Source organism: Panthera onca, chromosome E3, assembly GCF_046562875.1.
Source record: "Panthera onca isolate mPanOnc1 chromosome E3, mPanOnc1 haplotype 2, whole genome shotgun sequence".
NCBI lineage: Eukaryota > Metazoa > Chordata > Mammalia > Carnivora > Felidae > Panthera > Panthera onca.
Window position 1 is genome coordinate 1,545,691 of NC_138354.1, and position 12,625 is coordinate 1,558,315.

The 12,625-nt window shown below is 65.9% G+C and overlaps 1 protein-coding gene across 6 annotated transcripts in view; it reads right to left on the reverse strand.

Annotated features, from left to right (window-relative positions):
• The window catches only part of MAD1L1 (mitotic arrest deficient 1 like 1), a 315,909-nt gene that overhangs the window by 30,607 nt on the left and 272,677 nt on the right, over window positions 1-12,625 (reverse strand). For all 6 annotated transcript variants that reach the window (XM_081791670.1, XM_081791669.1, XM_081791671.1 and 3 more), the window contains one exon: window positions 6,671-6,861. In XM_081791670.1, coding sequence (XP_081647796.1) covers window positions 6,671-6,861 — 191 coding nt within the window. The remainder of the gene's footprint in view (window positions 1-6,670; window positions 6,862-12,625) is intronic.

The window sequence follows — 12,625 nt, forward strand, 5'->3', positions numbered from 1 at the left end:
AACCCCTCTTCTTCCTCCTCCGACCAGGAGCTGTTGCCACGGCAACCGCAAGGCTCCCCAGCCCCGTGCCAGTGAGATGACGCCACTGGGACGTCGCCCTGAGGCACGAGCTTCTCTCCTCACTGCAGTCTGGTCCAAATCCTCTGTCTTGCTTGGCCCGACCGTCCCGCCTCTGCACAGGGCAGCCTGCCTCTCCCCCACCCGGCCCCTGGCCCTTCCCACCCCTGCTGCCCCACAACAACTGCCCCGGGCCCAGTACTCCACGGGAGGCTGGTGGCCTGTCTGTGCCCGTCAGACAAGAGTCCCGGGCACTGGTGCTATTGGGGCCCGGTGGGGCGGAACAAGCCTGCGCTCTGTGGGTGACGGGGCCACGGGGCCGACCCGCTCACTTGTTTATGAGGAGAGAAGGCGGCAGCCACGGGCAGCCACGGGCAAGCTCCTTTGCGGGGCTGCACGGCCTGCACGGGCCTCGGTCCGGGTCAACACGGCCCCGCCGGCTGCCAGGTCCACAAGGGCCGCGGTGTGTGTGGGGGGGTGGGGACAGAGGTCGGAGACGCTGGGGGACAGAACGGCCAGGAGGGCAGTGCAGGTGTGGTGGCAGTCGTACACCGAGTCCCTTCCAGGGACGAGCCAGGTGGACACAGGGGGCTTGGAGTCACCGTGTCCCCCGAGTACTCGCTGCAGTGACAGCAGGAAGTCTGGAACTTTCTGAGGACGCGCAGCAGCCAGATACTGAGCCGGCGCGGCCTGTGCTCACCGCGCCACGGTTTACGGGTTTACACGCACACCTCTCCCCTGCCCTCGAGCTGCTCCCTGGTGCTGGAAGTGGTGTCCCCCGCCTTGCCTGCTGGCCCGAGGGCGATCCCCGGGGCCGGCAGAGAGGACTCCCGCGTCCACAGCCGTGTCCCAAGGGCACTCACACGGGGGCCGGGCGCCGAGACTCAGCCACCGTTGTACCCGCCCGGTCTCCCTCTTGGGACGGGGGGCTCGCCCCGGCTGGTCATCAGGAGGGAGGGCAGGAGAGCTCGTGAACCACAGCCAGACAGAATGACAGGCCCAGAGAGCAGGCCTCCGGAGGTCCCGGAGACTCGCACGCACCTGCGGGCGCCACGGGCGCCCCCACTGCTGCCGGCGCGGCGAGGCCCACTTCTCCTCCGGCGCGGGGGCAGGGGCGGGGGCGGGGAGGGCGGCCGGGCCCCCGCCGGGCCTGAGTTCCGGGCCGAGTGCCTGCCTGTCCTCGGAGTGGCGGCCCCCGGGGGCAGGCAGCTCCCACCCACGCGGCAGCAAGGGCCGGGCCGCCGGGCGCCGCGTCTTCTGGAGCAGAGCGCGTGGGGTGAGCCCGAACCCTCAATCATGCCGGCGCACATCTGCAGAGCCCGCTCAGCCGGAACGGCGCTCAGCTATTTCTAACTCTGCCTTCAGCCCCCTTCCTGCCTGAAAGATCATCTCTGGGAAAATAAAATAAAATAAGCCAAAGGGGCCAGGAGACTGCAGCTTTCTGCGATCCCCCTCCAGCCCGATTCCGCCACCGCCGCGTGAGTCTGCGCTCAGCCCCCCGGGGCAGGGCCCCCAAGGCCGCGTGAGGGTCGGCGGGTCGGCCCGTCTCTCCGGCTGGTCTCCGTCCCGCGGCATCTCTCTCTTAGGACCACCGGCTCACAGGGAACCCTTCCTTGCTGCCCCAGCCAAGGCTGAGCTCGCTGGCGGAGCCCTTCTGACCCCGGGGCGCATCCAGGTCAAGCTCCTCACTGTGGGTGGGGAAACCGAGTCCCGCGGGGTGCAGTGGCCCGGCCAAGCGTGAGGGCTCCAGGGCACCTCGTGTCCCCTTGGGTCCCGGGGCAGTGCTGGGCAGGGGCTGCCTCTGGCTGCGTCCCCGGAAGGCAGTGAGGATCTGCACGTGGTCAGTCTGCCGTCTCCCTTCTACGTGGCTTCTCGCGCGTTCTCCCTATCTGTCCGTCCGTCCGCAGTGCACAGCCCGCACACGCCAGGCCGAGCAGGCAGACGAGCAGCGGATGGGATGGGACGGGGCCTCCTGTCACTGAGCCGTAACAGGCAGAGGCAGCAGGTACTTCACTGCCAGTCACTCCCAGCCCCTGCTTAGAGACGTCCTCACAGGCTCGGCACCTCCGGACGCACCTTCTTTGGGGCCTCTGAGGGCCCGATAGCACCCACCCCGGAGAAGCTCAGAGGCTCCGCGTTTCGAGTGTCCGGGAGGACTGCGGCCGAGCAAGCGAAGGCACACACACGTCCAGACGGTCTGCGGATACCGCCACGCTCTGGGGCCCTCCGCTCTCCGCAGCCCAGCACTTTCTGCCAGTGGAGACGCAGAGGGAGGACAGGGCCACCGTGGAGTGCAAGCCCCGGCCGGGCACCGCCCGAGGCACGGCAGCCGGTGCGGGGGGCCGGCACCTCGGGAGGGTGGGGAGGTGTCTGGGGGCAGAGGGCTGAGCAGGCCCAGAGGATGCACCCCTCACCCGGCCCCTCCCGTTGGGTGGCCTGTGAGCTCCCGGGAAGGCCCCACACGGACGTGCACGGGCCCCGAGCGGCAGATGCCTGTGGCTGTGTGAGCGGGGCTGACGCTGGGGGTGGGGGCAGGGGCCCTCGCTGCCACGTCAGGGAGCCCGGGAGCACCAGCTGGCCGGGGTGCGGTGGGCCTCACCTGCACAACTGTGGGAAAGGCCCCTCAGGGGGACCTATGAAGGGCTCCAGGGATGGGCCCGGGGTGGAGGAGGCAGGACCGGGGCCCCCACCAGGATGCTGGGGACTTACAGCCCTACCCTGAAGGGAGAGAGGTAAGCGGAGGGTGGGAGGTGTGAGCCTGGGGCCCCGAGCTGGCTCAGACCCCTTCAGTTCACCCCACACGGCTTCCAGTTTTTCCTGATGAGCCGGGACAAGAAAGACAAAATCCCAACCACCTGTTGGTGCCCGTACGGCAGCAGGCACCAAGGGGGTGACAGGACTGGAGACAGCAAAAGGAAGGCCAGCGTCCTCAGAAAAGCCGGGCCCTGGGGGAGGCTGGCCAGCGTGTGAACGCCAGGACGCAGGGACAAGGAGGCGGGAAGCTGGGACCAGGGCGGGTCCACCAGGGGCTGGGCAGGCCCCTGCCCGGCAGGGACCCATGAGAGGCCCGAGGAGAGACAAGGCTGCCCCACACGCCCTGCTGGAGGTCTGGGCAGGGGCAGCCCTGTGCGTGTGCCTGTCACACGTGCGCACGCATGCTCCTAGCCTCTGGTTCCCGGGACAGCCCCCCCCAGGCCCATGGAGGCACGGCCAGGCTCCCCTCTTCCTCCCCCTGCCCCCTCCAACACCCAGGCCCTGAGGCCCCGGGGCATGAGCGCTCTCTGAAGGGAACCCTAACCTCCGGTCCTGGCTCTCTCGCTCTGTCCAGCGGCCGCTGCAGCTGACCCGCCTGTCCCAGGGGTGCCACGGGATTGGGGGGGGGATTCCTGGGGACAGAGTGGGGGGGGCTTGCCTAGACGTCAGGGACCGGCTCTGTCCTGCGTCCCTGGCTCTTTGAAGGACACGGGACTCATTGGAAGCACCCCCAGACTTCCACGGACAGAGAGCAGAAACAGCTCCTGCCTCCCGGTGCCATGGCGGGGGGGGGGGGGGGGGGGGCGGGAGGGGTGGCGGCTTGCAGGCTGGGTGGGGCGGCCAGGAGCCCGAGCTTCCAGGACGTGGCAAAGCCACCAGAAAAGCTCCACCCACCCCAGCAGCATTGGCAAGTGCCTCGGGCACCGGGTCCTGGCTGGGGGCTGCGCACCTGCTGGGCGCGTCCTGGACCCTAGGTAGTAAAGAGTCTACAAGCCAGTGTGTGAGCCCGAACAAAGAGGCCGCATGCCGAGATCCGGGGTGGGGGCCTGGGTGGGGGGCTCCTGGCTCGTCCATACCTACGCCGCACTTGAGGCCTCCCAGGGGTAAGGGTGGGGTAGGCTCTCTGGGGACCCCGACGTAGGACGGTTCCTGTCCCTGAAGGACAGGGACAGGAACCTTGTGTAAAGGAATAAAAGTCACCTATGTAATGACCGAGCAACAGAAAGCGACATGTGTCCTGAACGGTGTAAGTTGAAGACAGTTCCCACCTCTGGGGAACACCGGAAGCCCTCCCGGAGGAGGCGACCGTGAGCACATTGCGGCTCTGTTGGGGGGTGGGACGATCTGACCAGGGGCAGGGCCCAAGCGCTGGTGTGCAGGGTGAGGAGACCCCCAGGGGAAGGCAGAGATGGGGGCCCTGTGGGGCTAACATGGGCCCTGATGGGCAGCTTCTGTCTGCTAAGCGCTCACTGCTGGAAAACACAATTCTGACAAACCCTGAAACCCAGGGTGGGTCCTCAGGGATGCTGCTGGTGCCCCCGTGTCAAGCACTATGGGGGCTCGTGGTCGTGAGCTCTCTTAGCTCTGACCCCTGACTCACAGACGATGAGACCGAGGCTCAGAGTGGTCTCCAGGTGGGGAAAGGCAGCGTGTGGGTCCAAGTCTGGCAGCCCGGACGAGGGGCAGCTGGCCTGTCTACCGGGTCCTTTCCAGACAGCTCTCTGCACGGCCTCCGAGGACCAGCGGGCACCGTGCTTCGCATCTCACAGTCGGCGACGTCCCTCCACGTTTTCCCCGACGACACGGCAGGAGAACCCACGCGTCTAGAACGTCACGCGTCTAGAACGTGGTGGGGCCGTGAGCAAACCCACGTCTCCTGATGCTGTGCACGGGACTGCCCCCTACCTGGGGGTGGGGCTGGAGGCCCAGCTGGGACGGTGGGGGCAGGGGTGCCTGCTGTGGGCGTCCAGGGCTTGCTGGGCGTGAGCGGAGGGCTGAGCCGTCGGCCCTCCTGTCGTCCTCGGGGGCCGTCTCACACCCATGCTGCTCCCGGCACATCTGGCCCTTAGGTCCGGAGCCAGGCCTGCAGCTGGGAGGCAGGGCACCAGTCAGAACTATGGGTGTACTGGACCCCGCAAGGGACCCTCAGGAGGGGAAGGTGTTGGGGTTACTGCAGCAACACCCAGGAACTGAGCCGGGGTGAGCTCTGGGCGTGGACACACTCAAGGGGCCTGGTGGGGGGCAACTGCTGAGCACAGTGAGGCCTTGCACGTGCAGGAGAGCCGAGGGTGGGGAGAGACCGCAGAGAGTGTGGGTGGGGGCGGGACAGCCGAGGATCTGTAGGGGAATAGTGGAGGGTCCGGGGTGGGGGACGGCAGAGGGTGGGGGACGGCGGAGGGTCTGGGGACGGTGGACGGTCTGGGGCGGGGTGGGGGAGAGGAACGGCCTGACAGTGCCTTTGCGGATCTCTGCTCCACAGGCGCTGTCCTGTCCAGAGTGAGGGTTTGTAAGACCTGAACATCTCTGCTTACGCGCTTGACATTTAAGAAAACCGTGTGGGGCTCCCAGAACACACGAAGTGCTCGTCAGGGTCTGAGTTCTTCGGAAGATCGCGGAATGACACAGGAGAGACGTTTCTGAGAGCTTGCTTAGAAACGTAAAAACAGACACGCGGGACCCAAGACGGCCGGGGATGTGGGAAGGCAGCCACCAGGCCGAGACGCGGTGCTGACCTCAGGACGAGGAGAGGCCGCCAGGAAGGAAGGGGGATGGAAACGAAGTCGGGGGGGGGGAGGGGGCCCACACCGACCTGCGAGGTCGGGACCCCTCTTCCCTCGGCCTCCCGCGACCCGGCGCCTCCGGGCTTGGCCAGCACCTGTGCCAGGAAGCAGCCAGGCGGGCACAGGTTTAGCGTGAGGTTCAGTTCACGATGAAACGAGACAGGCAGGACTCCTTTGCTACTGCGTCCTGCTCCACGTGTGCAGATCGCACGGGTTACGGCTGCTTTACGGACCCAGAAGAGTGGGTTCTTTGTTTTTACAAACGTGGGCAGAGCCAGGTGGACGGCCCGCTTCACACCGTGGTCACCCTGCGTGGGGGCCTCCGTGCCGACCGTGGCCGCCCACAGCCATGCCGGGCCCACGTCGCCATCTTCAAGCAAAGGGAGGGGAGGCCAGCGCGGCGGTGGCGGGAACAGCCCTCCTGGTCGCCCTGGCAGCGCCCCAGTCCTGCCCCTCGCGTGCGGGTGCGTCATTCCCCGCGACCGTCCCAGTCCCGAAACCTGGACACCACCCCAGGCCTGGACACGGGTACAGCTCCACAGGCCACATGCTGCCTCCGACTCCGAGGGGGCTCCTCTGTGGGGGCCCCCACCCTGCTGGCTTCTCCAGAAGGAGTCTGGGGCCAACACAGGCCGCCAAGTTCCCGCCCTCGCATCTGTCTGGGGTTCCAGCCCTGGCGTCTCAGGCAGACCCGAGGGCCCGTCCCACAGAGATCCAGCAGCTTCCGTCCCCTGTCCCGTCTGCCACACGGCACGATGGCCTTGGCCAGGGTGCAGTCCTGAGGCCGCCTCCCTGGCCCAACACGGACCCTCACCCTCTTACTTCCGCCGTCCCCCGGGAACTGCTGGGGCTGGATGCCCCGGGCCTCACTGCCCCGCCCCGCCCAGCGACGGGGCCAACGCAGCACAGGCGGACGGCAGACGCCCAGAGGCGGCCAGGTCGGGTGGGCCGAGGGTCAGCAGACTCCCCCGGAAGCAGCGGGCCACGCCTCCTGAGGGGAGGCGGCTCCCACTCCGTCGTGCACCAGGACGACTGGGCGGACGTGCTCTCCACGCCGGTGGCCGTCACCGCGGTCCTACCTTGAAGATGAGGCAGTCGGCCTTGTGCTCGGCGTACATGGACGTGAGCCGGTACTGGCTCTCCGTGGTGACGTCTATCTGGTAGCCCGTGAGCGCGTAGCAGACCTTCCGGAACTCCTGGATCTTTGTGTGAAAGACCTCCTTCAGCCGCTGGTTTCTCAGCTCGGCACTTTCCACCTGCTTCTTCAGTTCTGGGGGCGACAGGGGACAGGGTGAGCTTGCAAACCCGGACCGGATGGGATGCGGGGCGGCAGCGGGGGTCAGGGCCAGAGTCACCGACAGAGGGTCGTGGAGGAGACGGGGTCCCGCCCAGGCAGAGCCCTGACGCGCACGCGCGCGAAGCTAGGGAACGAAGAAAACAAGCAAGCACAGGGACGACCCGACCTTTGGGCACGGAGTCGTTCAGTTAAACGTAAGTAACTCTAAAGACAGCAGTGACTCTGAAAACAGCGGGCCTGGTCCCGGCTCTGAGCCCTGATTCGACCCCCCGTCTGGCGCCTTTTCTGAAGGGCAACGGGCAACACAGAGTCCTTCCCAGGGCTGCTGAGGAGGCTTGGGTGGGGCCTGGCCCCTCACGGGCAGTCTTGGGTCTGTACCTGCTGGGGGGCTGGCCGCCCACTCACACAGGCCAGCACTGAGAAGTGGTGAGCAGGCAGGGGGCCTTGACAGTGGATGCCCTGGGGCTTCCTGGTCACATCCCTGCCCCCCCCCCCCCCGCCGGAGACAAGGCCACTGCGCGCAGACAGGCCCCTGGGCCCCCGCCCGCCCCCTCGAGGCTCTAACAGGACGGTTCAGGGCAGAGGCCCCAGGCCCACCTGTCACGCCTGCCACGGTTCAGGGCCGCACAGGAGAAACCAGCTGTGCCAAGCACAAAGCCATCAGGAGGCTACACAGCAATTATCACGAATCCTTCACCCAAGGTGCCTTCCCAGTAATTAAACCTCAGTTCTCCCCTCACTAATTAGCAAGGCTGGCTCTCCTCAAACACCAGCCTCTGAAGCCAGGAGCTTCCTGCTGGTCCCTCTGGAGCTGAGGTCGGGGAGCCCCTCCAGGGCCCGGGGACGTCCTGGGCGGAACGGGAGCTGGGTCGTCTAAGAGGGTGGTGGGAGACCCCAGGCCTTGGAGCCGGTCAAGCCGGCTGTGACAGGGACAGGAGCCCTCTTGCTCAAGCTGAAGCAAGAGGCCCGTGGCACATCCTGTGACAGTCACCAGGACGGGCCCGGGCCCGGCAACCAGAGGCTCCCTGGCGGGGCTGAGGGCAGGGAGAGAGCAGGAAAGGTCACCTCCTGGAGCAGGTGAAGGGGACGGGGGAGCCTGTCTTCCAGGGAAAGACACACAGGAGAGCCTCCACCCGCGCGCCCTTGCGGACCTGTGGCCCTGAGCATGTGACCCTCCAGCTCCCAGGCGCGTCGGGTACACAGCTGCCCGAGGCGGCGTCGCAAAGACAAGCTGGGTCCCACGGGGCCGCAGCACAGTGCCGTGTGGGTTCGGGCCACACCTTGGATGCTGGGAGCTCGGTCAGCTCCGGGCACCAACACGCCCTGCAGCCATCACAGGGCAACGCGGAGGGCGTGGGCTCTGGTTCACAAACAGGGGCTTGTGACATTCACTGCCGGGCCACGCGTGTCTGGCATGGGGAGCGCCATCTGCCCCAGGCCAAGCTCTCGCGGCCCCGCTGCCCCTCACGCGCCCTGGCCGGCGCCAGGCTTCTGGACACGTATCCTGGGTCTCGTCTGTACCTTGTACAGCTCTGCGGGCAGCCCGGGGCCGGCCGCGTTCTTGCTCTGAACGAGGAATCTGAGACCAGGGCACGGCTCCTTCCGGCCTCCCCGCCACGCGGGTCCCTCCACCTGTCACACGCCCTGCCCTCACCTGCCCTCCATCACCACGCGGCCCTGATGGCCCCGGTGGACATCCTTCTTCCGGAGCAGAGAGCCTCTCCATCGGGACACGGGCGCGGAGCCCTTGATTAATCGAGTAATCAGACTACGAAATCCGAAGGGTGATTGGCGGCTCTGACCCCGTGCTCCTCCCTGAGTCTCTCGGCCAGCCCACCGAGGACGGACCCGCCAAGCGGGAGAAAAACCCATCCTGGAAGGAAAGATTCACTGACCACGTTTCTGCGGCGATAATTCACCCCTGTCAGACTGCACTGCCTTTAATGGAGCTCAGATGCCCATTGGGAAAAATTTAATTTTGGTAATAATGCAACCTGACCTTGGAGAAGGTAACAGCCCCTTTGCCCACAGATATCAAGATGCCGCCCGTTACCCATCCACGGACTCCTACAAGTACACGGACTCAGGCAAATGCACGGGTAAGCCGCACCCCTCCAGTCCCCCTGGGGGCTGCGGACGCCTGGGGTATGAGCTCCGCCCCCCACGTCGGGCTCCTCGCACACTCTGTCTCACCCAGTGCGGTCCCCACCACACCAGGCGGGCCCCCTGTCACTCTCTGACAAGCGAGGGGAAGCTTGGATGGGGGAGTGACTTCCTCAAGGTCACACAGGCTGTCAGAGGTACAGAGGGCTCTGCCCCCCGTCTGCCTGGTGCCGGTCCTCAGGTGCGGTCACCTTAATGCAGCACGTTGGGGTGGGGACGCCGTGAGCTCTCGCTGTGATTTAGGGCACAGCAAAGTCAGTGCTCTGACCTCCCCCCTATTCTGCCTTTCAATCGCTTACATAAACGTGAATGAATAATTCACACGATGGTTTGGATTAAATAAATAAAAGATGTGCCTTTTGCCTTGGAAAAGCCATTGCTCGGATGTGGCCTCTTCCCCAGAGCGAGCCGAGGCTTCCTGTGGGTGGGGTTAGGTGGCCTGCCAAGGGCCGGTGACCCCTGGGGTCCACGGTGACCCCACTCCGCACCCACCCGCAGGCACCCGGCCACGGCCGCCCACCGAGGCCATCGGGCAAGGCCGGCTCAGCATGCAAGTGGCCTCGTCGGGTCTGCGGAGAGCTCCGGGACCGCCCGCTTCCGGACCCCTCCTGCCGTGTGCACGTCTCAGGCATCACCAGATGCCTGGGATGAGGACCTCGTGCCCGGACCCCCTCCCCTCAGGCCTGGGATCAGGCCCACGGCTGGAGGCTGCACCGGGCCAGACTCACCCTCCACCCCGTCCTGCCCTCTGGCAACACGGGCTAAAGGAACGTGCCCTCCTGCCACGCTCTTCTCTCTTTGGGCCACCCTGTCCATCTTCCCCGTGGCAGCCCTGTGAAAGGCTCTCCAAGAGTCCTTGGTGAGGGACAAGGGAGGCCAACGAACAAGCGGGCGCCAGACAGAGGACGTGGTCGCCCAGAGCTCAGGTGTGCAGGGCGGGCAGGGGTGGTGCAGGCCAGGGATGGATGGCAAGGTCCAGGGGCCATGTACCTGCTTTTCAACTGGCACGCGGCCCCACGCAGGCCGGCTGGTTCCCTCCACAGCCACATCCACATCCACGGGTGGACTGCCCCTGGATGGCTCGGACTCCCCCCCCACCTTCCACCCTCCCCATCCGTGCCCAACACCTGGCTCCCTCCGGAGTCCTAGAAGGCCGCTGGGAGAGCCCGTGGGAAGGACACGGAACAAAAATAAACTCTCCCTTACGTAAGGCTGGCAGGAGAGAGCGGAGATGGCACGATAAAGGAGCGGTTATGGGCACATGGCTCTGGAGAGCAGTTCACAGTCTAAAATTCGGAGAAAGTCTTATCCCAGAGGAGCAGGGAGAGCAGGTGAGAGACAGACCGGTGGACGGCGGGACTCTCCCGGCAGCAAGCCTCTGCGGGGCCCCCGCACGTGGCCGCACCGGCCAGCAGAGCCCGGCTGTGCCTTCATTTCACTCACAGCACACGCGCCTCCGTGACTCAATTCCCTGCGTACCGGTTTGCTGGGGAAGGTGCGGGGAGCTGGAGGTTGGGGGGTGGGGGGCGGCAGCTCCACTCGGGAGGTCCCGGTCGGCTCCGTGGGACCTCTGACCCAGCCTCGGGATGGAGGCAGTGACGTGCAACCCTTAGCTCTGAGTTCCTCTTGCTCCCAGGGCCTTCGAGAAGCACAAGCAGACAGGACACGGCAGAGACACGTGCCAAGATGCCAACGGCCCTTAGGAGGGCAGCCCGGGGCCTGCGGTCCACGTCTTTCCTCTCGTGTGGCCTGAGCACGCCAGTGAGGTGACTGGGTGTGACTCTGCACGGTGGCCATTCTGAGGGACAGACAGACCTCGGGCCTTACCCTGTCCCACACGCGGCGGCCTCAGCTCCGTCCTGGGACCTTTCAAGGCAATGGCTCCCTGTTAACGGGCTTCCCTGACCCACATCGTGGTCCGGAGGATTCTGAGTGTAGAATAAGCACCATCCCGGGGAGGAGGCTGGCGGGGGGAGGGCTGGAGACCCACGCAGGGCGGAGCTGGGACCGGGATCCCAGGCCTCCCAGCACAGTCACCGAGCTCAGAGCGGCACCGGCGGCCGGGTCAGGCCCTCTGTCCCTTGGGTTCCAGTCCTGTGCCGGGGCCCAAGTCCTCTGGACAGAATTCCAAGCTCTGAAGGGGAGACACGGTCTGAAATGAAACCCTGTCCTGCGGCCACCAGGCCTGTGCCGAGCGTCCGGGCCTGCCGCCTCTCCAGCCACAACTGCCCTGGCTCTATTCCAGAAGCACCACTCTCCTCCCCACCTCAGGGCCTTTACACAGGCCTGGAGCAGCCCGTCATGCTTCCCAGCTGACTCCCAGACTCCTCAGCTTTGAAATCACTTCTTTGGAATAGATCCGGTCTCGTGTCACATGTCCTCAGTGTACGTGACAGTGTCTGTTTCACACAACAGAGTGTCTTCAAAAGCTTCTCTGAGTAAGTTATTTTCTCCGTAGACTCCACACTCGCTGCAGGGAGGACTTTTTGTCCCATTGAGTTTCAAGTGCACTTCAAGGAGGCAGGAGTACACGAAATGCCATTTCTCCAAAACCCTAAATCATAACCCCGGAAAGGCTCTAGTCAGTGTCAACAAAAGGGAACACACATACGGGGCTTCCCCACGGACACGGCGAGTAGAACGCACGTGCTCACCCTTGAACATACGTGTTCGACCTTGCCCCCTACCGCAACCACTGCGGAGGGCGGGGAGGCAGCGGCAGACAAGAGGGCGGACAAAATCTTAGAGGATGAACAGTGAATTCAGGAGAGGAACCGGGCCCAGCGGGCCTGGGTGAGTGGGACCTCACCGTCCTGGGCGGCAGGGAGGCCGGCTGGAGCTGTGGTGGGGGGTCCGCACCGGGGAGCAGGACTCCTCCCTGCACGCCAGGTGATGGCCCTGCCCCTCCCGGAGAGGAGACAGTCCCTGCTCCCAAGGCAGGGGTGACAGGCCACAGGGCTGCTGTGACGAATAGAACACCCCCTGATGCCTGTGCCCCCGGCCCCCGTGGACCCGGGGTCCACAAGCACAGGGCCCGGCAGAAGGTCGATCTGCGCCAGCGGCCCCTGCGGGGTCTGAACCGGCCTTCACATGCGGCTGGCGGCAGCCTTCCCGGTGCCCAGCAGACCGGCCCCAGACGGAGGCCCGCCGGCCCGGAGAACGACCCGCAGGGCGCGGGGCCTGCCTCCCGCACACGCAGGTTACGACGGACGCTGTGGAGGAGAGGCGTCTGAGGCAGTAGCAACAACGCGCGATCCGCGGAAGCGATGCCGTTACAGACACGCACGGAAGCGCGGACACGGAACGCGGAAGGGCCTCCCCGACAGCGCCCCACCGAAGACAGAGACAGAAAACGCCAAAGAAAAGATACATCCGGAGATCCTGGGAGGAGAGACCACACAAGGGAAACCCCAGAAGTAACCGACTGGTCTCCAGGCTGGGCGGGCAGGGCGCAGAGCTATGTCAGACACCCCCCAGGAAAACACCCACCCCCCCCACCCCACAGACGGACCTCCTCCCTCCCGCCCTACCCCATGGACAGAAACCCCACCCCCACCCCATGGATGGACACCTC